Source organism: Xiphophorus hellerii, chromosome 17 (genome assembly GCF_003331165.1).
Source record: "Xiphophorus hellerii strain 12219 chromosome 17, Xiphophorus_hellerii-4.1, whole genome shotgun sequence".
NCBI lineage: Eukaryota > Metazoa > Chordata > Actinopteri > Cyprinodontiformes > Poeciliidae > Xiphophorus > Xiphophorus hellerii.
This window is the reverse complement of record NC_045688.1, coordinates 4,300,690-4,327,599: the sequence shown is the minus strand read 5'-3', so window position 1 is coordinate 4,327,599 and position 26,910 is coordinate 4,300,690. Positions and strand designations below refer to the sequence as shown.

The 26,910-nt window shown below is 39.3% G+C and overlaps 2 protein-coding genes across 5 annotated transcripts in view; one reads left to right on the top strand and one right to left on the bottom strand.

Annotated features, from left to right (window-relative positions):
* LOC116736679 (voltage-dependent calcium channel subunit alpha-2/delta-4-like) overlaps positions 1-26,910 on the top strand; it is a 65,665-nt gene that overhangs the window by 24,871 nt on the left and 13,884 nt on the right. The window lies entirely within an intron of this gene.
* Positions 1,819-25,369, bottom strand: lrtm2a (leucine rich repeat transmembrane protein 2a). The gene is made up of 7 exons (XM_032589308.1): positions 24,591-25,369; positions 16,548-16,738; positions 8,115-8,341; positions 7,033-7,158; positions 6,609-6,697; positions 5,589-5,746; positions 1,819-4,523 (listed from the first exon to the last, which is right to left on the bottom strand). The coding sequence occupies exons 2-7, from the start codon at positions 16,621-16,623 to the stop codon at positions 3,997-3,999; spliced, it is 1,203 nt and encodes a 400-aa protein (XP_032445199.1). The 5' UTR covers positions 16,624-16,738; positions 24,591-25,369; the 3' UTR covers positions 1,819-3,996.

Sequence of the window (26,910 nt, the reverse complement as noted above, 5' to 3'; positions counted from 1 at the left end):
TCTGGGTCTAGTTGTTTGGGAATTATCCTGCTGGATCCTGTTAGCCTCTACTTTTCTGAGGACTAATTCACTTTTGTGAACGTCTGCATGAACATTTTTGTCCTTAGCAAACATAATGTGCTTTAAAGCAGAACAGTGCTATACAGTCAGAGACCAGCCATAACCTGCATTAATATGTGTGTTGCTATGTTTTGACACACGAAAAACACTACTGATGGATTTTGCCTTTTGGATGCAAATCATATCATACATTAAGACTTTGGAGGGAGAATCTACCTTGTACACTCGTTGATTTAAGAAAACGTGAAGGACCAATAAGGAATGATCCAGTTTGTACACAATGTGATGCACATGCAGACCAGCTATTACCATGTAAATGATTCAATTTAGAAGATGCTGGCAGTTCTAGAAAGAGCGTCATGATACAAGTTACCAAAGTGTCAGATAGTCAGTCAGAACAAAGTGTGAAGGTCACACACACAGGAGATGCTTTATGGATGCATTATGCAGCATTAGTGGCACTTGGCAGGTTTTGATAGAGGTTACATCTTTGATATGCATGAGGCCAGGTGGTTGGGTCATACAGCTACCTCCCATGTAGGGTGTAGAGAAGTTGCAGTGACCTGATGTTAGAAATGATGGGTACATGATGGCACCTACACCCATGGTGTCGCAAAGAAGATTCCCCGCAAGGCGGAAAATGGCACAATACCACCACTTGGCCTCATGCAAGCAGGAAATGCATTAACTTTGGAGGAGGGTACATAGTTTCTCTGTCAAATATGAGCAACCCTCTCTAATGCTATGTGCCTCAGTCTGTGGTACAACTACTACTGCTGATTCTTGGGCTGCCTTTATCGGTACACAGTAGTAACCTTGGGCCATTTATCATCTTCACTACATCAGAATCTTCTCAAAAGAAAAGTAAAGTGGAGAAACTTCTGACAATACCCAATTATCCTCCTAACACACCAGGAGCCAGGGTTGATGTCTGCTTATGGCATGTTCCATTTAAATCTGAATTTGAACCTTTGAAATTGATCACTTTTAATTTAGGTTGGATGTTACTTCAAGATTTCAGTTTTAAACCAGTATGATTTTCTCATTAATGTTCTTGCTGGCCTGACTACTTTTAGAAATAAAAACAGATAACCGTTCAGTCCAATGCATTTTGTACTGTCAAACACTGTAGTAACACATTTGGTACTATGTATGTGAAAGATTTCATTTGAATGATAGAAAGGTCCAGGTTTTTTTTACCATGACCACCAATGACTTTTATATGCCAGGGAGTCATTGTGGATTTTAGTTTGGGAATGGAGTGAAATCTCTGCTTTTTCTATGAATTTCAACTACAGGAAACATTTCTGGTAATTGTTCAATGTTGAAACCTGTTTCTTCTTACTTATTTCAGTTTTTGAGTAAAGTCTAGGTATTAATTGTAGCCTTAACCAACCATGCATTGAAAATAAAAACAGTTGTTTTCTTATTTATTCTGTTGGTAGCATGTATAAAACCTGCCTGTAGCATATCGCTCAATTCATTTTGCAACTATTTTTGGGTTGTGGTGCCCTTTTGTATGTGTCATCTTCCTGAAAATTAAACCGTTTAAAAAGCTATTGCTTCTGCGTGTGTGCCAAATTATAATAAAGACGGACTATGCCTTCTAGGTGGCTTATGAAAAGGGACATGAAGTTTCAGTGTGACTTAATTTAAATTCACTCTCTTGTACTTAATGTCTACTTCTTAGTCTGATGTTAAACCATACAAAAGATGGCAAAAATGAAGAAATGGCTAAAAAATGACATAAAATATATTTTTTTAATTGCTTTTCTGAATGATTTATATGCTTCTCATGGGTGCACACAAGGAGGTTCAGCTAAAATAGCAAAAAAAAGTCTTGTCATTTATAAAACCTAAGATTTAATTCAAAATAACAGAGACAAGGCAGCATAAAGCCCATTCTGACACTTTAAACTCTAAGTTTCTTACATAAACTTTAGCAACTGTTGGAAGGACACAACAAATAACTATCGCAGTGATATTAAAATCTAAATCAAAAAACCGAATCCATCAACACAACAAAGGACACATACATTGTGGGTTCATACAAGAAACCAAAAAACAGATAAATTTCTGGAATTTCTGGGCCAACACATCATAGTAGACTAGCATAATAATATCTGCAATAAAATCTGATATCAGAAGCACGTTAATATTATAGGTTTATTCCAAGCCAATCAAAAATTGAGAGGGAGCTTAGATTTATTTCAGGGTTGCAATAAATGCTGCTGAAATCACTGTCTGTGCACCTAAGATAATTGCTCACATAAATCTTTCAGGGGAATTAATCAAATAATGGAAACAGTTTCCAAACAAACTGAATACTATGCATGTATATATAAACACAATTATGTTCCTGTCAAATCCTGCTAACAGAGAGACAATTTTCATTGCATATTGCAGACCTTTCTTGGTAAATAAAAAGAGAAATTGTTTTAAGGAAGGGATTGTTGAAAGGGACAGATGAAATCCTTAAGCAGTGTGGAAAAAGCTTCCGCAAATATTACTGGGTAGAAAGATGGGTGAGGAGATGGAAAAACGGGAGGAGGGAGTAAAATAGCAGCTTTCTTTTGATAATCCCTTTCCTTATAATCTCTCTGGGTGATTTATCTGTCTTTGAAAGGTACAGGAGGAAAGAGGCTGGGAGAACGACCAGAGGGTATCTGATAAGAGAAATAAAGTGCAGAAGGGCAACATTTGTAGTTCATAGATTACGTTTCATAGTCCTTAGCAGAGGACAGTGCTCTCTGAGGTTGCTGTCCATGTCACTGTAACAAACCTTTACCTCCTTGAGGGGGTAAACGGAGAATAAAATCTGTTGTCCTTTTCCCAGGAATTTTCACGATTAATCCACAAGTGAAGTTTTACTACTTCTTTTACTGATTGAGATGTTAATTTGTCCAGACCATTTTTAGAAGCTTCATCTCTCTTTTTTTTCCTGAATATGACAAGTTCATCAGCATAAAATTGCAGATAAATGCTACTGTATTTTCTGGTTAGTCTTGACAAATGAGCTTCTTATGTAGTAGTTTCTGCTTGTTGATCTTTGTTAGTCCAGAAAGATCAATCGAAGCAGTGGCTACAGGTAGAGGGACGGAGGTTGATGTAGTCGCTGACATATTCTCTTGGATTTTCACACACCAGATCTTTTTTCTCTACGACTTTGGTCTCATCAGCATACATAAGCAACTTACCAGTCCTCTTTTTGTTTTAGCATAAATATCCCAAATGTGCTTCTTAGTGTCAGTCATTTCTTAGAGCTTGTAGACTAAAGGTTGTTGTTAAAATTTGCTCTGAGGACTAAATGTGTTGGAATTCGGATTTTTCCAAGTAAGCACTGGGTTTGAAGAGGAAAAGACAGGTGATGGCACAGAATCTACGAGTCAGTGTCAACATTGGTCCAATTAACACCATGCATACTGTGAATCCCTGAATCCTCACTCCAGGTTTGCAAATACTTACTGACCATGCAGCATGGGTGCTTCATAACATCTTAAATGATATGTTTCATAGTATAGGGACATACCAAATCTGTTTTTTTTTGTTTTTCCTTGCCAATATAATGGCAAATTTAGTTGCAGTAGGTGGTTGGCAGGCAACTTGGAAGAATAATTGGTAAGAAATACTGCAGACAGAGAATGGGCCCAAAATTGAAGAGAAAATCAGGGAACAGATAAGGTTTGTGTGTGTGGGAGAGTATGTTAGAGAGAAGGACAAGACTGGAGGAGGTTAAAAATAGATTAAGGATGAGGAAAGGAAGACAAAAAATGGGAAAGAGGTGTCAGTATGAGAGTCAGAGGGAGAGATACAATATTGTCCGTGAGTAGAAAAACAAGCCTGTCCATCTCTCTCCTCTTAGAGCCCTTTTATTTTCATCGCTTATAGCCTTCGCCCGTTTTGACTTGCCAGCTCCTCTCTGTCCCATCTCTCTTTTTAGGCCACAGAGGAGATTTGTTTGTCTTCCCTGTCCTCCCCGTCAGCCTCTCCGTCCCCCATTAGCGGCTGCCTCTTCTTCAGCTCTCTCTGGTACTTGGCCATTAGAGAAGCGTAGATGCAGCCGTAAGCAGCGGCGGCCACCATCATGATGCAAACAATGCCGCACACCACGCCAGCAATCACCACCGTGCCGATGGCGCGGCGCACGCTCACGGGTCGGTAGCGGGCACGGCTGCAATCCGACGAGGCCTCGCCGCCTCCGCCGCCTCCTGTGGATGAAGAGGAGTCAACACCGGCGCTGCCGCTGTTGTCAGAAACTGGTGTTGCCCCACTTGGGATAAGAGCACTCCTGCTGCATGGAGGGCCGCCTCCTTGTCCAGAGCGAGCACCGTCACCACCCCCTCCTCCTCCATTCTCATCTTCAAGTTGGAGGCAGTAGTTGAACATCTCCACCGGAACGCCGCGTATATCCCTCCCACGCAGGTCCTTTGGTAGTGTGCACTCCAATGCATCCACCTTACCCCCTGAAGGAAATAGACAGAGGAGTTTGTTTTAAAAAAAAAACTACTCTTTACATGTGAAGCAATGCTGATTAACAAAAAAGCAAGGAAAAGAAACAGAGAGGTGGCTGTTCTAACTCAAGATGAGTCATACAGCTCTTAATACAGGCACGGTATTTGCTGTGCTCAACTAAGCCCTTCTGCAATTTATGAGATGACATGCCTTGCTTCAGCAGAGCTGTGCCGTGTGAAAAATAAGAAATATCTGAGTCACTAATTCCCACAGACAGCACAAGGATTGAGTTTTTGTTATCTTTAAATTCCGCCTGAGCCTCCAAACTTGGTGTCCATCTTAAGGTCGCATGTCAGAAAGCCAGTGTGACCTCAAATAAGTTAAGCAAGAGCTGTGATCAAGTTGCAGGATCAAATTAGAGAAGATTATTTAGGTCTGAGTTGTTTATTAATCTGGACGCCTCACAGAAACAAGTCCTCTATCTTTAAATGCTTTGCAATTTAAGAAGCATCTTGAAAAATAAACACCGCTTCACTGAATGCATTTTATGCATCACTTCTCCTTTTTAGAGGCTAAAGTCACATGATTTCATGTTCAAGTTTGAAATGCCTTCTTGTAATTTTCTCTGCTGCTCTCATGATTATTAAATTATCACGTTCCTGTTCGTCTTTGTCGGAAGAGCGCTGAATTGAGCGAGAGTGCAGCTCAGTTAGACAGAAGAGAGCAGAATCAAAAGGAGAGCAGAATGGAGTAGAAAAAAAAAGAAGAAATACTTCATTAGCAAGGCATCTGAGGCCCCAGGCATTGAGGTGAATGTAGATTTTTACACACGAGAGCAGCTGTTGGTTATCTGATGTGCTAAAAGTCTGCAGAGGCACGGAGAAAAACAATGAGAGCTGTAATGTGCGTTAACAGAGCTGGGTAGCCAAATAATAGAGCTCAAAGCATTCAAAGTCTTTCACAGCATCCAGCTGTCTCCTTTTTGAGTATTCCTTAATTTTAGAACAGTATTTTAGCATTCTTTTGCCTCCTTTAATGCAATAGGGTCGGTCGTTGTAACATAATCAAAAATCCACCTCGGTACAGCAGCCACTCCATCCAGTGTTTGAAATCACGAAGGTTGCAGTCGCATTCCCAAGGGTTCTGTCCCAGTTCTAGGTGTTGCAGGTTGACCAGTGGCTCAAACGCTGCCCTCTCCAAACCATGAAGTCTGTTGCCTGCCAGCGAGAGCCACCTTGAAAGAATAGGCAGAAAAAAAAATTACTTAGGACAATATTATTATTTTCTGTATAGAAAATAGCAGACTTTGTTCTTGCAAAACAGAAACCAAAAATAATGATAATAAGTTTATTGTATCAGAAACCTCTGAATTTAGGCTAATACTGCAGCTCAATAAATTTTTTTATTTTCCGAAAAGTTCCAAGTTCAAATCAGAATCATAATATGATTGAAAGCAGAATTAATTTACTTGGACATAGCATGGTTATTAGTTTCAGATGGGTTCACCTGAGAATGTCAGAAACAGGTGATCTATTGGGATTTTCACCCACAACTTCAATTTGTATCCTAGTCCAGCCCTGGTGTCAGGGTTTGGTGTAGACATCATGAAAACACGGATTCATACTACCTCAAATCAATGGTATATTCTGGCAGTGTTAGGGACACAATTTGACACACTTAGTGCCAATTGGACATGTAAACATTACAGCCTACATTAATATTTTTGCTTAGTTTGTTCATGCCTTTATGACGAAAGTGTACTTATCTTCTGATAGCTACTTCCAGAAGTATAACACACTACGTCACAAAGCTTAAATCATCTAAAACTGTTTCATTGAACGTGACAATGAGTTCACTGTTCTCCAAAGATGTCCAAAGAAGAGCATCTATGAAGTGTGATGGAGTGGGAAATTCACATCCTTAATTTGCAGCTGACAAATCTGCACCAGTTGCTTAATGCTGCATTTGTGGCATAAAGAACTGAAGTAGTTCAAAGGGCAAAAGGGGTCAAACCCGGTACTAGAAAGGTGTACCGATAAAATAGGCAGGTGAGTGTCTGTGACATTTGGAAATAATGCAAGGTGTTATATATTTACCTGAGGTGCTGCAGCTCATCCATAGAGCCTATGGGAATGGTGGACAGACCATTCAAAGACAAGTCCAGACTCTGTAGACTCCCTAAACCCTATGGAGACATCAAAAGCAGATCTTTCATTGTTTGAAGTTTATCTTTTCCATTGTGGTGTCAGCTACTCCAGCAGTACTTTATACCTCTGTCGTCATAAGTCATCATATTTGCCTGAATTGATAAAGATATATTAAAGTGCAGAAACAAAATGTAAACTAAATGCTGAAGAAGCTTCTTTTGTTTTGACGGTAATTTAGATATTTTGGATCATTTGATAGTATTTAATGCTTGACTTTTTCTCTTTTTTTTGCTGGATTACAGTTATCTTTTCATGTGCCTAAGCAATTCTTTGAATGTACAAAATATAATGCAGTACAATGTCCAGTGCCTACCTGGAAGAGCTCTCTGTCCATTACTGTTAGTGAGTTGTTGTGCAGAGTCAGTCTTGTCAGGTTGGACATGTCTCTAAACAATCCGGCTGGTAAATTATCCAGGTAGTTATTTGAAAGGTTCAGCTCCTAAAATGCACAGAAATGTACTTCATCAGTGTTTTGTTTCTCGTGTTATACTTGTTTAAGATGTTTATAAGATTTCTGACAAAAACAATAGTTAGGAAGGAAGCCATGGACCACAAATGTCCAGTCTGCTATGGTTGTTCAGCTCGATTTGTCTGTTATTATCATCATAATCATCTATTTATTCCAGACACAAAAAAGGTCTATAGTAGAAAGATAAAACAAACAAAATAAGAAGTAAAAAAAACCAACAACAAAAACACTTATAACTCTGTCTGCTTCAATCTTAGCCAATCACATTCTTACAACGTGCTTGTGCAATTCCAGTTGCACTTTGCTTGTGCACTGGAACAAGCAAATAAGACCTGAGACAATTCTCTCTTTATTTTACCAACCAAGAGTAAAATTAAGATCACAAGTGTCATATAATCTTTTTTGAAAAAAATCATACTGTCATCTGCAAACAGTGTACTCAGTCAACAACACGGTACTGTATTTGAAATAGATTTAGTGTCGGTTTTCAAGGACAATCTTTTTTAAACTGTCCTCAGAGCTGTAGCCCAACTTAGATTGTGACATATTAAGGGCCAAAATAGGAGATGGCAGACAGATCAGAACTTTGCTAATTGATAACGAGCCGAGCCATGCCAACTGTGTGGGATGAATTTCACTGTGGACCAGCCACTCGGCTCATTTAGAAATCCCATGTGTAAACAGGCCAACATTGAGGCACAGATTGCAGCTTGAGCCAGTTTGTCAAATGTAATTAAGCTGAGCGCAGATATTTTCTGTTTGTCACTCAATACTTGACTTTCCATGAAGTTTCAGTTCCTATCCTGTTGTTTTTAGTGTGTAGTTTAAAAAAATAACCTGTTGTCCATTATAAACAACAACAAAACAGGTAATGTTCAAAGATTAGGCAAATATGTTCTGAAAATGATTAACAAATGACTGCAGACCTCTAGAGAGGATAGGTTAGCAAAGGATGAGGCTCCCAGTGAGGCGAACTTGTTGTTGGCTAGCAGCAGGGAGCGACTCCCTGGAGGCAGGAGGTGCATAGGAGGCAGGGAGGAAAGTCCACGTTCCCCACAGTCAACCACAAGGGTGTCCGAGGAGCAGAGACAAGGAGGAGGGCACAAGGATGCTGGGAAAAGCAACATGGCCAAGAGGCTCAGGACATAGAAGACTGGAAAAAAAAACAGAGACATTGATAAACTCATTATTCAGTTCTTAAAATGAAATATTAATTCAAACATCTGCTTTTTTGGAAATTGTGATAGTACTTCTCAGTGGAAAAACCTCCATTTTAGTTCTTTATTCTTTTCTTATACATCGGCATTATACTTTGATGGCTTCACTATTGTAACTTTGAGGGCTTAGTCTTAGACTTAATCTCTACAGATTTGCAACAGTCTTGCCTATAATTTTCCCAGTTTTCTCTTTGTCCGCAATTAAGGGCAAAAATTGCTGAGACAACAAAAAGAACCAAAATGTCAAGACTAGTTTCTACATTTACTGTTTCTTCTTCCACACACTGTATGTCTAGGCCTAGAAGAACCGCAACCAAAGCCCACTGTTTAGGAAACATGTTTGTGTTTCAAGTTAAAAGCACCCTTGCAAGAGAAATCCCTCTTTTTCACATCATGCTGTTTTCCTGCTGACGTGAGTCATCTCTTACAATTCGTTTCTTTTTTTAATTTGACCTGTTTACTTTGGCCTACTCTAGACTTCTGTTCTTCCCTTTCTCTCCTCTGATTTAATTTTCCTTCATAAATCTGGGTAATATTTGCTCTTTCTTTTTTTCCTACTGTTTATATAAAGCTAAATCGGACTGTTGCTGTCTTCACTCTGCACGTCTCTGCCTCCCAGAAGACTCTCTTTATATCTCTCATTCCCCTTCACTTCAAGCCTCTCAGCACTTCTCTGTATTCCCTCAGTGTCTCGTTACACTGGTTGACTTTGTTTCCAGCCAATGGCTTATCGGCACGACTTTTATCTCTCTGTTTATGTGTGAGTGGGCATATGCTTGTGCAACTACGTGTGCACGTGTGAAGCATCCACAAAGCGTGATATTAAAAAATAAAATCCTCTCTCTAAACTCCAGGCACAGAGACTTTATGCTGCCTCCTTGGCTCACTTGCAGATTTTATCACTTGCATCTTATTAGCATTCATTTCTTAATAGTTGAGAACATTTTGATTTTCTGTCAGTAGTTCAGTCAGTAGTTGTATTTTCTCCAATTCTTATTGCATCTGTTTTTCTTCTCATAATCACCCTTGGGTGAGTTGGTCATGATTGTGAGTGTTGATATTGTTTGCAGTCAGTGGCGCAATGTAATAGAAGATAGATTTTTGTTACAAAGTACTTTGCCCTAAACTGTTTTTTTCCTCTTTTTGTCATACTTTAGATGTTTAAGATCATCTAACAAATTTTAATAATCTGACTAAGATAATTTGTACTCAAAATGGTTTCATCCTTTGCTGTTTTACTTGTTCAAGGGAAAAAACAAGTAACATATCCAAACCATCCTGGTTCTATTCAAAAATATACTTAAAAAAAAACAAAAAAATATGCAGAATAAAGACATAGCTTAAATAGAACAAGTCGAACAACATGAAGTATGATAAAAGATCTCAACACTTAATGGGGCTTTCTAACAAAATGAGAAACAAGCCTCAGGAAAAGTCCTATAGCTATTTCTAAGACTTTGGGACTGAACTGAACTGCAGTAAGAACCATTGTCTACAAAAAATGAAATGCTGCCATGAATAACGTGTCTAGTACTACTCCAGTCACAGTGCTGTGGGTGTGTACCAGCTACATCTATATGCACCACTATCACAAAACCTGCTCTTCTGGCTAAAACCTAAACATTAATTTAAAGCTTTAGCACATTATATTCATTTTATCTGGCAGACTTAATTTTGTTTGACAGTGTCTCTCTTCGACAATGCCTTTTGACACCTTCAGAGCTTCAACTGTCTGTAAGTTTATATCCAGAGGCCTCTGGGTGACACTGGACCCTGCTATGATGTCATCACCACGGGCACTTCTGTTACTGAGCCCAGTTGCATGTTATCAAGGCACAAGCTGTTTTCCATGCAAGTGGCAGACTTACTGCTATCTTGTTACGGGGATGACCAGCTGTCCTCCACACAGAGGACTCACTGGTCTGTATTTCTTCCCTCGTCAATGTTTCACATCGGCTCTGAGTTTAAATTTGAACTCCGGGGCTCCCAGTGCTGGTTACATTTCCTGACATATTATTTTGGTCCCTCGTATGATCCAAGAAAAAGCGTTTCAAATTACAACTTGATTTGTTTTGTTGTTTTGAGTTTTTTAGATTAAATCTTCATTTATGGATGAGTAAACTCAGTTTTTGTATAGATTCATTTTAGAAATCTGAGAAATATAGCCTACATTTTCCTCAGCCCCACCTTTTCTTGGAGTTGTAGCTCAGATTTCCTTTAGAAATAGTTAAAGGTGTGCCTTCTGGAAGAGTCTTTGACTAATGCTGTATGTCAGTTTAGGTGTATAGATTTCTTACATGGATTTTAGGCAGCCAAGGTGTGGGGCTGACAATGTCTGTTGGCTCAAAGAAACGCATAAAAAGCAGATGGCCATGAACGAAGCCCTAGCTGCAGAGCCATAAGATTAAATGCAGAGAGAACGCAGAAAAGAGAGAAAGCCGTTAGATTTCAAACCTGGACATTAAGTCCACATGACGTTGTTTCCATCATATGCTGAACTGTTTGTCCTGACTCTCTTTTTAAAATAGGAGTATAATTGCTTACCTAAACACAGGAAATCACTGTCTCCCACATGCAGACACCCAAACACACTTTGACAAACATGCAGGATCTAAGAATAAGCAGCAGGGACAGGGTGTTTGGGTTTATTCTCTGCTTGTGCTGACATTGTGATGGGAGGAAAGAGCACATAAGAGCTTGTTCTTGTACATTTATAAAAAAAATGTATTGGTAGTATTAAGAATATTTACCTATTTTTGTCTTCTCTTTCTTCTACTCCCCTCTCTGCTTCCTCTTGTTTTTCTCTCTCTTTTATTCACAATATCTCCACTTTAATCCCCTCTGTCTTCCATTTTAGTTACACCTCTGATGAATCCTATACCTGAGAGACAGTATTATTATTTTAGCCAGGGAACATACTCATGTCTCCTTCAAATTCATGCTATTTCCAGCAATTTGTTGTGACAGATGGGCTTGTTCTCATGATATAGAGGTTGTAGATTGTTTGATATGTGGTGACTTTTTAGTGTTAATTACAGGAGAAAAAAGTAAGACGAAGATGAGTGTAACGTGAAACCATGTTTGCTGGATAAATTCAACACATCATATGTGTAAAGTTGTAGAAGTGATTGCTTGAACACTTTAAGACTATGTAAAACTGCAATATCCAAGTCGAGTCCTAGAGTTACTATCCTACCACTTTTAGATGCATTTCTGCTCCAACACACCTGAATCAAATTGCTGGATTCCCTCATCATTCAGCTCTGGAGAGGCCTGGTAACATGCCATTTATTTAAAACCGGGTGCGTTGGAGAAGGGATGCAACGACAAGTTGCAGGATGGTGTGGTAGCTCCCCAGAACTCGACTTCGACACTCTTGATGAAAAAATTATGAACACATTTGATGTCTTGTGCTGCTCACAGATTCTTCAAACTGTGTTGCTAAACTAAATTAATTAAGCTAATCCTCTACCAAAGACTGAATTCTTAAGTTCACACATAAGACATTTGTTTTGTAAAGACTGTATTTTAATGCTAAAGACTTTTGATTGGGTGGCATTCTGGAGAGGTCTGGAGAAGTAGGGGAGTTAAATATTTTCCCAGTATTTATTGTAATGATGGAGAAAAGTCAGGAAAATATGGGGTATTCATGATTGATATTGTCATTGTATGTTTCTCTGTGATTTTTGTAGCTATATTTAGTATGTATATGTACTGTAATTTGTTATTGAGAAATAGGTTTACTCGTCTTTTCAGAATCTTGAACACTTGAACAGCATATTTGTAATTGAATCTAGCAAACTCATTGTCAGCTAGTGTTTATTATTACATAGTGGGGTCACAGTTTATTTCTGTCACCTTTGCAGTTGCCATAGTGATGTACATCTGAGCTATAATATAAATTATATTCTTTGAGTTTGTGAGTCTAAGCACTTAGCCAATTAACCTGCATCAGTATTATTATTTGATAAAATGCCATGTTTTTCTGCCTGGCACATTCTTGCTCAAACTACTTAAGGGAAGCTGCTGCTGTGTATGTACATTTAGTATCCTGCTTGCACCCAGATTATGGTCCAGAGCCCATAATCTTTAGCTAGTGGTCACACTGTTGTACAAATGAGAAAAATTAAATTCCCACTATTTTGTTTATTAAATTCCGAATTACAAGCCATGGGCAGAAAAAATCTAATATGTATGACAAACTGCATAAAGAACGAGTCAATATGAGTGCATTTAAAAGGGATGGAAAATGTACTTGGACAAAAATTACTGTTCACAAAATTACACTTTAATCTCATTAAATTAACTTGAATTTGCTTAAACAAGTCAACTGAAAGCGTTCTTAAATTTTGCATGATTTGGCTTATTGGCAAACAAGCTGTCCTTCCAATCACCTCCTGAGCCTCACAAAGCAGCATGTGAAAGCTCCACCATATTTGTCAAATACAGACGATGATAAACTGCTGCATCATAAAGCAAACTGAATATTTCAGGGAACTGACTATTGTCATTACCCAGAAAGCATCTTATTTCTTCTACTGACCAAACAAATGGCCATCAGCGGAATGGAAAGCAGCAAGGACTTAGCCTAGCATAAGGTTAACTGGATTACTGAATGCTATTGATAAAGCTGACACTGTGCCTGAACCACCAACAACAGCGTCACCCACAATATAGCAACCTGATAGTTTCTTCAAGTGTCCTGACATTTATAACTTTGAAGTTAGTTTTCCATGTCTGTACTACAAGCCAGTTAAATGAATTGCTGTAATCTCTCTATTCTGACCCTTATGAAGCACTTTTTGCCCACTAAACTACATTATAGCTGCACTTAGCTTAATGCTGTCATTATTTGGCGTTTTTCCAAACTAAGTATTCCAAACCCAGACTGCATTATTTGCTGTTTAAAAGCCAATTCTGAACCGCTTTCACTCACACAACATCAGTCTCTGTCCCAGTTTTCGCTAAAAGCAACGAGCTATTGGGCTCTATTTGGGGCTGTTAAAAGTGTCCAAAAGCAAACACACACACCCACACACTTACACGCACACAGATACAATGTATATTCATTCATGTGGATAGGAATTATTCCGTGCTTTCTGTGTACAATTGTGTGTTGATACCCTCTGCTGGGATTGTGAAAGCCTAAAGGCACCATATGGTCTCCCTGTCATTTGTAGATTTGTCTCCTTCATCTTTCCGTCTCTCTTCCATTTCTTTGATCTCACATCTCCCATTTGTCCTCCTCTGCTCCCCCGACTGCTTCCTTTCTTTGTCACTCATACTTTCTTTTGTCTTCCTCCAGTTTACTCCAATCTGCTGTTGAATTTCACTTTTTTTACTTTGCACCTTTTAAATTTTTTGATATTTTAGCATTACTTTACAGTAGAATAATTACATATTGACTGTTCAAATGTAATGTCAAAGACCAAGACTTAATTTGAAATCCACTTTAAACCTCCATCACCCAAGTATATACTTTCTCTTGCACTTCAATGGCATAGTACAATGAATGGTCACAAAACTACTTCTGATGAAACGTTTTCCCTTAATACTGGTTCAGTTTACTAGCACTTCCAGTAAGTCAGACAAATAGAGATACAACAACACAAACAACATCTATAGCCAGTATATTAATTTTATATTTTTGTATGTGCTGTTTCACATTTACCCTTTATTAGAATTACTATTAAACGAACAATTATTCATACCCATAGAATATTTGGATTGAAAACGATTTTGCATTCAAGCAGGAACTTTGCTATTGGTTGGAAGTGAGACCAGCATGTCTCAACAGCTTATAGAACAATTTCAAAGCGGGGTCAGTTTAATCTCTTTTACCATGCTATGAAATGCTATAGCTGAGAAGAACTGCTGAGTTTCACTTCAACACACTGTGGACTACAGAAAGGCATATTAAAGGCTCTTGATCATTTCTCCGGGGTTCCCAGTAGAAAACGTATTTTCCTCTGCCGCAGCCACCAGAGAGGTGTGTGTATTGATGTAGATGATCTGTGTGGGTGTGCTGAGGTTCTGATGGATAGTGTTGCCCTGTTATTAAGTGTGCCTGGTGTTACCACAGCAGCTTGTGGGGGTGTTTTCTTTGCAAGGCTCCTCTTGAAGATCCAAAACTTATCCAACAATTCTACCAGGACCATCCATGTTTTTCTTGTTCCTTTTTCTCTGGTTTAAGATTTATATAGCTTTGCACAGATAGCAGCATGAGTTTGCACAGCACAAACTAATTTCAGATGTAAAAAAGTAGCGCAGTGTTTGCCCATTATTTAAAAATCTCTGCAGTATTTTTCAGTCATATTGTTTAATCTACAACATGTGTGTGAATGAAATAAGTAAAGAGAGGAAAGATTAAGGTCTGCTGGAGAGTGGCAGGGAGGAGACATGAATAAAAAGGAGAGCAGTGACAAAGGAAGAAAGAAAAGTGATAAACAATTTTTAAAAATTTGTCATGTTACAATCACAAACTTGAATATATCATTTTGGGATAGACCAAACCAATACAAAGTAGTGAAGAGGAAGTAGAAATGAAACATGGTTTAGTCAGTATTTTTCCATTCCGAAATATCAACATTTCTGTCTAGCTGCTCTGAATCAGCTCTTTATAGAACCACCTTTTACTGCAAGTACTCCTGTAAGTTTTTTTTCTAACACATCTCTCTACAAGCTCTTCCTGATTGTAGGCTTGAAATTATACCTGTTAATCTTTGCAAAATAGCTCGAGGTCAGTCAGGCTGCTACAGGAGTTTTCTACTTGTTTAAAAGAGAGCTATTCCTTATAACCGTTGCAGCACGCTCACTCAGCATGAGGCATTGCTAAAAAGTTAACAACTAAGTGTAATCAACCGTCCACTGTCGCAAGATGCTCATTCTGGAGGTGGGATTGCTGACAAGTTAATGGCTCGATACAGTCGGCTGGGTTTCCTGGTTACTACTGCATAACCAGCTGAACTCGACTCTAATGTACAGTATTATACCCAGAATCACATAGGAATGTATATAATTGAATTTTAATGTGTCATTTTTCAGAACTGTCTCAAGTCTTCCTCCTATAGGAAGACCCTCTGTATTGATTTATATTTACTTTACCTCCATCCATGTATGCACTGTAAGGTCTTGGGATATTAGTTTATGACCTCCAATCCAGTTCTGTTGAGGACTTCACAGAATAACTGTCTTTATTCTTACATTTCAGCAGGCACACAGTGGAACTGCACTAATTTGGTGACTTCTTAAAGACTTTGTTTTATTTAAGGTGTTAGATTTAAAGGACTGTAATACAAAGGCACAATTTTTAGATTTGTACCTTGAAGCAATTTTGAATCCGTTTTTTAAGCTTGTAAGATCTGTAAAATCCCAAAACATTAAAATTTGCTGTTGTAACATCATAAAATGTAAAAGTGCCCTAATAAACGTTTTTATGGCACTTTAAGTGACCATGTAATAATAACAATAAGCCATGAGGAATGCGTCAACTGAAACAGAGAGTGGTTTACTGAAACATTCAGTCTCGGTTTTCCATGTTGACGCTCAGCTGTTCTTATGTTACAGTTGAGGCGCAGATGGGCTGTTCAAGTGAAGAAAAGCTGTAAAGGTTGGGTATGGGTCAAGGGCTTAGAGCAGGAACTTTAACACCGACACATGAGGAGGATTATGTCACAGAGTCATACCACAGAAATACAGTGGCTGCTTTTCTTGTCAACAACCCACATGGTTAAGCCACAGAAAGACAATATGAGTGACGGAAAAGAGAGGCAATGTCTGTGCTGCAGCTTTCTACTTTGCTAGCGGAGAAAAAAGAAAGAAGGGGGAAAAAACTGTTCAGATCCATCTTCGTCTTCTTCCTCCCGCTGTTTTGTTTCTACAGACTTCCGCCCGCACTAAAACATACTCTCTTTTGGGATTTCACCAACAGACTTTGGCACGTGCCGTCAGAGCCTTCATCTTTTGTGTTTGTGTGTATGTGTGAGTCCGATCACGCTGCGCATGCTAACATTAGCAGCTGTCAAAACAGGCAGTATTCCTGCTCCCTCGCGGAGTTAGGAGCACAGCAGAGCAGAGTTGAGTAGGATTGAAGCAGAGTATTTCTTTTTGGAGGTTTGTTTGGTTTTTTTTCTGTCAACTCACCGCGTCTGGTCAAGAAGATGGTAGCGCCGGTTGGGGGGAGGCCAGTGCCCCCAGGGGGGTGGATGTAGGGGGGCATGACACAGAAGTGTGTGGCCTTCCTCTGCCAGAGGAGTGGGGCAGTGAAGGGGTCAAGCCGTCATGCCTGCAGCTCCCACATGAACAGTGACTGAGGAAAAGCTGCAGCAAGTCACCTGAACAGGGAGACAAAAGACAAGTGAGACAAACATGTCCTTAACCCAGGTCATACCACATTATTTGGTGATATGATGCGTGACCTTTGAAAAAAATACACAGGAGTGAGTTTGCATATGCATTCATTAAAGAGCATTTGTGTGTCCGTAAGTCTGCAATTTTCATGGCTTGTGTGCACGAAGGTGGATGTGTACGCAGGTGTCAGGCAGGAACGCGCCAGAAACTTTGAGGCATGAATAATAAATGTGTTTTTAGTAGTTCAAGCAATCAATTTGTCTTAACAAAAACAGCGCACCACCCGCTGCTGTGTGAGAGTCGTGGGGTATGACGGCGGAAACGTAGGGCACAGAAACAAAGGCTCCCAGAAAAATAAATGGTAATTCAAACAGCATTTCATATACAGGTTAGGACAGATTTATTGAACGCCTCTGGCAAAGATGTACGCTTAAAATAAATGAATGTTATATTTTAGATTCATAATCTCGCACTGACAAGTTAATGAACATTCAACTTGTAATATGAGTGTATTTAATCAGTCAGGAAGTAGCTCCCACATTGAGAAATAGTTTTTTTAACAAAATCATCAGTGGGACAGTTATTGGCACCCCTACCAATCTCTTTAAATTAAATGTCACTGAAGCATTTTTTAATTAAGCTTGACTTTTTAAAGACTGAGAGTTTTTAGTGATCTTTAATAAGTAGTCCATAATTTTGTGTTTCCCTGAGGTGGAAAAAGACATGACATGACTTTAAGCCACAGGCAAGAGGCTAGATGTGGTTATACCAGCAAATAAGGTGAGCAGGGATGTTAAGAGAGATTAAGAGAAAGTTGACTGTTGGAAAACTGTGGTAAAACGGAGGCATCAACTTTTTTCTACCATCATAAATGTAAGCAGATGTGTTTAAAACACTTGGAATTTCAGAATACGTTTTGTTCTCGCAATAAAATCACATATTATAGTCTCTGGAGGACATTGAGGTTTTGACTCTTCAATAAGGTTGAACTTTAGCCTGACAAAAGAAAGTTTTCTTGTTATTGTCGTGTTATAAGGTGTAATAACTCCTTGGTATGAAAGGCTGGTCTGCACCTTAATATGACACAACTGTTGACTCAAAGCCTATGGGCCAACCAGTGCAATTTTCAAATGCTGCCTTTTTCCCAACTAGCATGAAATCCAATCAGAGGCGTGTGAAATGCGGGACTAATCAAATTAATATGTTTGTGGGGAAAACTTGAAAGCATGCCGTGTTTTTCTTTGGGGCTCATCTTCCCATAGCGTTGACAAGAAAATAATGTGTATTTGGGGCTTGTGCTGTGCACCATAATTATGTAAATCTCCACCTGCAGCACATTAAACAGCAAGATAGGAAAGAGAAAATGGTGTGATAAACTGTATTAAGGTGAACCGGAGGTCAGTGAGAGTGCAGCTGACTGTCAAGCAGTCACTTCCGTGAGTAACATTCATCTGTCTGTCAGTAGTATCAACAGGTCATTTACAGATGGTTAAATATGGAAATTGAGGAAGAGGAGAGAGAACGAGAACAGGTGAAGTCAGAGAGATGACTGAGTGTGGAAAACAGCTCGCTGATGAAAGGATTTGGAAAAAGATGAGGCAGGAAATCCCAGCAGGAGACGGGAAGTAAAAATAAGTGCAAGGGGGTAAACAAGGAGGGCATTAACATTCCTCTCCACAACCTCTTGAATCTTTTAATCTTGAGTTTGTGTCACTGTGGATTGTTGTGTTCAACCCTTACTGCAGCTAATTGTGGTGAAATAACTATTAATAGCCCCTGCCAGACACTTTGCAGCTAAGTATTAGCCCCTATTTCCTGTTGTTGTATTAAGCTTTCACGTTTCTCCAACATTTATTCCATCTGTTAAACCTTCAGTCGTCATTGTTTTCTCTCCCAGTGTTCTTTCTAGTTCTCACTCTGAATCTCCTTTCCTTTTCTCAGCGAAGTAACAGAGGCATGAATCAAGGAAGCTCCGCAGATAGATTTCCTCCATGTGATTAAAGTCACATTAGCTAAGCTCCGCTGGGAAATGTAGTTATTCTTTGTAAATGAGCGCCGTAGCGATGATAAGAAAAGGAAGAATTTTGAGAAATTACCATCTTTAATTGAAGACAAAATTGTTTCCTTTTAGGCTGCATGGGCTTAGCACTGCAGTCCTGTACATAACGTATTTGTAGGCGATTCCTTGAGGTTTTTTGGTGTCCCTGATCTAATTAGTGCAACGCAGTGAATGCAGTTGGTTCTGGGATATTTTGTTGCTGTCCTTGATTCTGACCACAGGTGGTACTGAGCACCCGGTACTTGTCAAATGCAGGTAAATTTATGAAGTGGTGAATAAATTTGATTAAGCCACGGCAGGAGGTTTGAACTTTAGACACAAAAACCATTTTCAGTTGCTGCAGCTGAACTTTAGGGGGCAGCAATGTGTCCAAACATCATTATCAGTAGCAGAATTAAGCGATACTATTGCTTCACATTACTGGTTCAAAGCAAAGACCACAACAGTCTTTGTCAAAACCTGGCAAAGAGATAAACTTACGGGTGATGTATACATATTTTTTTTATCTTTAACGAAAACAGTTGGACATTTTTTTGTAACTGGCTATTTTTTAAAATGTTTTGTCGCCATTGTCGGCAGTAGTTGCTGGTCGTTTTGCGTTTTCGTCGTTGCATACTTTTGGTCATTTGTTTGATTTGATTTTCCCCAAACAATTTGCACCTGCTTTGAAAAAGTCAACAGGTAACATGGATAAAAGGAAGAGCATTTGACCTAACAGTAGTGCTTTTGGACTGTGGGAGAAAGAATACCCAGAGAGAATCCATACATGCACAGGGACAACATGCAAACTCCATGCAGCCCAAGATTCAAACCCAGGACTTTGTAGTAGTGGCAACCGTACTATCACCTCCGCCATCATGCAGGTCCATTCCCAGCCAGTTAGATCAAATGTTAGCAAAGGCTGAGATTGTTTGAAAACATTTTCTCTGATTTCTATCCTGAGAAACATTTTGTGATAAAGTTCTTACACCGAGTCATGTTGTGAGCATGTCATGTTCCGTGTTTTTCTGTGTGTTTATTTCGAGTTTTCTGTGTCTCTGTGTTGTCCTGTTCTTCCCCTCGATTACTCCCAGGTGTTTCTCATTCCCTGATTACCCCCCTGTGTATTTAGTGTCACCTGTGTGTCTGTGTCTTTGTCGGGTCCTCGTCTAATGTGCGCTCAGTCTTTCGTGTGTCGAGTCGTAATCAGTTGCTACCGGCGTTGAGCCCTGGCTTCCGCTCAGTCGTGCTGCCTGTGTTACTGGACTTGTTTTGGACTGTTTTTGATATTTATTTCTCATTAAAACAACCATTATTCATCTCACCTGGGTCATCTGTGTCTGCCTCACAACCTCAACACCACCGTTCCATGACAGAGCAAGTGAAGAACTCTGATAAAAAGATTTTTTTCGCTGTTTTCCTTTTTATCTTTCACTTAGGCTTAGAGCTTTTCTAAATTGCTGCCATAAATTGTGCCGCCTTTGTTGTGGTGGATCAACTCTGCTACATGTTTTATGTCAAGACAAAGACCGTCCATCATTTTTTACAAGCAGACCAAACTTTTATAATCCTTACTCATCTCATGCCTTCGAGTGTCATAAAGTTTCCTCTAAATATCACTTGCCAGTACACAGTGAACTGATTTATCTGTTGCTCAGTGTGAGGGCCTTTTACAAGAGAAGGTTATGGTCCCATATTAGAACAGTATTTTGCTGCAGAGTTTATGCCTTTTTGCAAAGTCAGCATTTTTAGCTCTGCTCACCTCAACTCTGCAAAAGGACTGAATTACCAGGATTTCCTCCTGCGCCGGTGACATTGTCTAGAGTAAATGTTTGAGGCACTTTTAACATTTAAGGAGCTTGCTGTGAAGTCTGAACCACCCTGTGTGCTGAAATATTTACCAAAAAGGGTTTTACTTTCATTCCAAATTGAAAAGAGAATCATTTCTATGTTGTAAGCAGGGCTGTTTAAGTATGGGGTGAGGGGAAATCTAGTCGCGTCATCTATGTGGGTACTGTAAAGGCAGCACATTATTTATAAACACAACTTGCAAAGAAGAATGTGGCAAAAAAAACATATGTTTTTTCATCAATTGCAAAATTTGGAGAGGACAAAAAAATACAAATTGAATCAATTACACAGCCCCAGTTGCAGGTTACCTCAGCAGCCATCAACTCCTGTCTAAATGAATGGGCAATGTGGTGGTGAGCCAGGCGATTCTCAGAAGGCTTTTTTTTTCTTTTTTTTTTTTTATTACCCCTCCAGGGGATCTTTTTGTGGGCTCTAGTGTCCCTTATATCACAGTAGGCTGACAGAAAACGGGGAAGGAGGGGGGGGAAGACATGCGGCAAATGTCGTCGGGTCCGGGAGTCGAACCCGCAACGGCCGCGTCGAGGACTCAAGGCCTCCAAATACGGGTCGCGCTAACCCCTACGCCACCAGGGCACGCCCAGAAGGCTTTTTTTTAATCCATTTCACCTGAACATGAGGGCAGGCAAAATCTACACATGGACGTTTTTAGTGTACACACTGTGTAAATAAATGGGAGGGCACCGGCATGTTGGGGACTCATGTAACACCTTTACTGTCTCTCCTTTTTTGTTAAAAAACTTTTTTTATTTTGTTTTATCCTGTAAATAGGCAGTTTATGATTGTCAGTGTTTGAAAAAGTGACCAAAAATAATGTCATGTATTTGCTTTAGGGCTGTTGTAAAATAATATTTTAGTAAAATATATATATTTATAAATCAACCATACACATTTAAACCCCCTAGCATCATAGCTCGCATTGCCTACAGCACTCCTACCCACTATCGAGGTAGGAGAAGCGCCGTCATACTCAAAGCATCGCGGCAATTTAAAAATGTTAATGTGTCCCCCCAAAAAACGATGAAAACCCGGAAAATTCGATGTTATGCTGATAGCACTTAACAACTCATACACGTGAGAGTTTCTGCCCAACACAAATCATGATCTGACCAGAACACGATGCGCTAAATAATACAACATAATTTGACGAAGCTTCGAGGCAAATAAATTTTCCTCGAGGAATTTTAATAATCGAGCTACTCGATTCATCCAGGAATCGTTACAGTCCTAATTTGCTTTAGTTATTTAGCAAATAACTGGATGAATTCTGCAACAAACGGGGATTTCTATAACTACTAAAATCAGTGTTTCATCCTTCTGCGGAGTATGTATGCGTTTGTGCTTATTTGTGTGGATTTCTGTCAGCCCACTTAAGCCCATTTTTACAGATTTTTAATCCTCCATCTGACAAATATACGTGGCCTGACTAATAGATTTTAATCAATATGACTGGAATGCTGCCCTACGAGCCTCCAAATGAGCACAAGGGAATAATTATCTAGGTGTGGAAGAACGTCTGTGTGTGGATGTGTCAAAGTGGGTCCCCTGAGCAAGTAGCTTTTGAAATAAATGCATCAGATCATCCGCTTTGAGCTCCACTGTTGACTCACTTTACAAAACACTCAAACTATAGAAATTAGTGATATAGTTACAACAAAATGTTCTCATTAATGCCCGTCTTGCTGTGTGCTACAATGTTTGTTGCTAACAAAGGCAGCGAGGTGCAGCCAAGCTTCCTAAATCAATTTTTAATGCATTTCTTACACAGGCGAACTGAGAGACTTTGCAACATGGCGTTCACACACACACACACACCCCTACACACCCCAACGCGTGCTAGCATAGTGATAAATAGACCTGCTTATGTGTTGACAGCTACATGCTGCAGGAATTTGCACATATATTTTACCATCATCTGTGATTGGTCGGATTGTGAACAACTGCAATATCTCAAGGGTGTTTTATACATTTCTTTATTGCTGAGTGTAACAGACCATGCTGCAACCATTTTATTATTTATGGCTTTGTTTAACTGTAAGTATTCATACATCCTGAACTGCTCTAAATTTTTTCATATTCTAACTACAAACTTTAATGTAATTTATTAAGGCTTGGTGTTGGAGATCAACGCAAAGTAGGAGCAAATAATCTTTAAATGGAGGGAAATGATCCGTGTTTCGTGAATAAGAAACTGAAAAGTGTGGTGTGCGTTTGAATTCGGTTCTCTTTACTCTTAAGCTTAGGTGTGTTAGAGCAAAGAAGCACTTAAAAGCTGCAGGACAGTAGCTCTCGAGGACTGGAGTTGAAGACTCCTAATTTAGATCAAACTTACTTAACTCTTAGAATGACCCAGTCAAAGTCCAGACCTAAAAAGCCAATTGTGAATCACATGTGCTCTCTGTCCAATATGACATGTGAGTTATGTTATGTAGAAGAGAGTGTCTGTAGATGTTCAAATACAGTAGCTTCTCAGCTGTAACAACAGAAAAAAGGTAATTTAAGTATTTTTTTAAATACAAATGTATAACATCTCTCAGATTATTTATAAATATTTTATAAACTTACATTCTTAGGCACTACTTTGACAATTATGGTTTTAAAGAGTCAAAATGTGAAAACAGTTGAAGACTTTCACAAAGCACTGTATAAAGTATTTTGCATACATGCTGTGTTGTCAGTTTAAACTAGAATGAATATTGGTGAGGTTTTCCAGGCGCAGTAATTTTGAACAAAATATTGTCGCGCGCAGCAGTTTGGTTGATTGCATCAAACGTCATTAAACCGATTCCAGCTGAAATGCTTGCGAGGATTTTACGGGTGTTTTCACTAAAGCCATCCAGTTGGTTTGAAGTGGCAGCCTTGTTGCTTATTAGACATGCCAAATTACTGCACTACCCATATAATCACTCAGCGATCTTAATTGTTTTCCCTGGAATTATGTCAGGATGTGTCTGTGTTACTTGACAGAGAGTCAGACAAAATAGAGAGACACAAAAGCCTCAGGGACATTAGACAGGCGAGGCCCCACGCTCACTGCATCATCATATAATTACAATGCAGCTCCATCGAGTTAATCACTTTTACATCACACCTTCTGAATCACTGTTAGAACTGATAAGTGTAAAAAGAGCAGGTTAAAAAACAAAACAGCTGCAGCTCTTTACTCTATAGCCTCAGACTGAAAATCAGCATCATTTAATAGCGGAAGTCAAAGGGTTTTAAATGGATTAAAATTACATAATGCAATATGAAGGTCAGACTTAAAAAGACTGCAATATTACTAATGTATAATATCTAACAAAAAGTCAATGGTACTTTCATGGTTCCTTAAAATAATTTAAGAAAAATACTTGAGGGTCCGCTGCTTGGGTTGCAGTATACATGAGAGTAGCAATTTTTTCTTCTTTTTGCACCAGTTAAACTGTAGAAAACATGACATAGGAAGTGAATGAGTTTCACTTTAATGACTAAGCTGGCTAGGAACTGTGGCTGGACCTATATGGAGTTTTTTTTATATTACTTATTAATATACAAAAAATACTTGCATCACTCTTAAAGGTCTGCACCAGGACTTCTTGCAGAAGTACACAAACAATTTTGGAGAAACCTTATAGTTGTTTTATAGAAAAGTTGGTTGAAAAGCAAATAATTTTTTTTTATTTTTTTTCCCCCTTACTAGTTTCTAGGTGTTTCTTCCCCTGTTAACATCTGCAGGATTTCCCCCCTAAATCAAACATTCCTGCTGGTGTTCTCTTGGTTTGTGAATTCTGTGCCCACCATCAGTTACCGACCATTACAACTGACTAAATAGCCTGCAGTTCACCTTACAATGATCTGTAAATATATTGAGATTATGTGGGGGGTTTTTTTTTGTTTGTTTGTGTGTTTTTTAGTGTGGCAAGCATAACTAGCACCATCTCTGGACTTACCTTTTTACCAGATACCTCAGTTGGCACCAGCCTTACAGCTTGCTGCTGTCAGCCATTAATCCAAAGATATTTGATTGAAAAACAAATGATCAAAAAATGTCTCACAGGACAAAACATCGAAGAAAAAACCCCGTCACTGCTTCAGCTAAATCAATCCGCAGGGTAAAGATTGTGATTGTGTCTTGTCTGCTTCTCTCAGCCCACAAATGAATTGTGTAAAAAAGAAAAGATTGTTTTTTCTTTCTTAAAAGGAGGGATTGTTAAAAAGACAAAAAAAATGAGGTAAAAAAGGATAGGCTTAGAGGAACACGAGGAGGGAAGAGGGGATAAGATCCTTAGAGGGAGAAGACTGGAGGGAGTTAATCCTTTCCTTCTGATCTTTTCTCTGTATGAATGATACGTCCAACGCCGTCCCGCTCCCTGGCTCGTGTGCTGCCGTGTGTCTGAGAGGCGTGAGCGTGTGTCTGAGAGAGAAAGAGAGAGAGATAAAGAGCAAAAACACGATTGGTTTGCTGGCGTCATGCATTACCCCCTCTCCGTGTTTCGCTATGTTTGTGATTCCAGCAGTCAGACCGCATCCAGTGCGTCTTAAAGCCCCGGTGCCCTCGCCTCCCCTTCCTCTTTCTCATATGAGTGTGCAGCCGTGCATGTGGCAGAAGAGGGTGTGCGCGTGCCTTGTCAAATATAGCAACATTAGTGCATGCCGCCTCGTCTGCCTGCAGCTCTCCGACAGTGACAGAGAGAGGGCGAGGGAGGTGGAATACAGAGAGGGATAATACGAAAGAGTGAAAGCTGTGATGGGGCGGGGGGAGAGAAATAGAGAAGAGGTAGGAAGGCAGGGGATGCAGAAGACAGGGTGGGATGAGGTTGATGATGGACGGGGGGAAGAAACAGAGATCCTCAATAGAAAGCTTGTGGTGGAAGGAAAGGTGGAGGGAGGGAGAGATGTGATGATTTCAGTGTAGTTGAGAATCTCCCTCCGCTCCGCCACATGGGCTTTTCTCCTCCCTCGATTTATTTTTTCTCTCTCTCTCCTCACATCTCCCTTGCTCTCCTTTCATTTTTATTCGATTCCCGGAGGCATCTCTCGTCACAGCTGGCTTTGTGTGTCTTTCTGCGTGCGGGGGTGGGTGTGTGTGTGTGTGTTTGTTCGGAGAGGGACTCCAAATAGATAAAATCTTACATATGCATGGACTTAGAGAGCCATGAAAAAAGCATTATCCCCTTACAGATTTCTTCTGCGTATGGTCCACACTTAAATTTTGGAGATGGAATTTGATTTAAAAAAAAAACAGGATTTCAGTTATTTAGTTAAATGATCTATTCAAATCAATTTTCTCAGAGGGCTCTTATGTCAGTCTGTGGCAGATAACAGTAACAAAAAACAAGCAACATGGTGATCCCTGAGACCTTTGGAAAATTATTCTCTGAACTGACAAGACAAAAGTTAGTTTTTATATAGGTGTCCATCCTGCTAGAGTTGGCATAAAACTTACATTTTTAGAAAAATAATGTCATATCAACCATCCAAACACACTGGTGGTAACAGTGATGCTGCTTTACTGCTCCCTTATCTGAGTTGATGAAACCAGGAATTTTGCTCTCTACCAGAAAATCCTGAAGGAGAATGTCCGGCCATGAATCTGACCTCAGGTCCAGTGGCGGAGCCAGAAAATTTTCACATGAGAGGCCAGGCTGGGGCTGCTGCTCACTCAGGCTTGGCCAAGAACTGATCGGCACCAGGGCTGCTTCAGAGCACAACTTCTGTATTTTCTAAATAATTCACCAAACAGAGAATTCTAGCTGCAGTCAAATAAATATAAATCTATTGGTACCACTTTATAACAAAAGTCTACGTCTAGATGACTAATAAATACTTTACAGATATGTTATCAATTCATCTATAGACACTTTACAAGTCATTAATAAGTCATTATTATGCATTAATCAAGAGTGAGAATGAGACTATATGGTAAAAAAAATTACATTTACAAATACTTATTGTGCTTGCAAGGTAGTCTGAAATGTTTATTATAACAACTATAGATTAAAATACATATGTGAACAGATATGTATTTTAATCCATACATACATAGTCTTGTACCTCTGTAAATAAATATTTATATCTCGTAGAGCACTTCTGGATAGATGCAAACTACATCTCGTTGCTTGTACTTGTGACAGTGCAATGACAATAAAGTTGAATTCTATTCTATTCTATTTGGCTCACGATTTGGCAAGAAACCAGTAGATTTTGTCTCATTCTCAGCCTTAATTAATGCCTAATGATCAGTTATTACTGATTTAAAAGGTGCTTAAA

Coding starts and splice junctions, on each gene's coding strand:
- lrtm2a (XM_032589308.1), bottom strand. CDS start 16,623: ATGCCCCCCTACATCCACCCCCCTGGGGGCACTGGCCTCCCCCCAACC. Junction 8,342..16,547: donor CATCTTCTTGACCAGACGCG/GTGAGTTGACAG, acceptor TTTTTTTTCCAG/TCTTCTATGTCCTGAGCCTC. Junction 4,524..5,588: donor GGAGTGGCTGCTGTACCGAG/GTGGATTTTTGA, acceptor TATTTCCTTCAG/GGGGTAAGGTGGATGCATTG.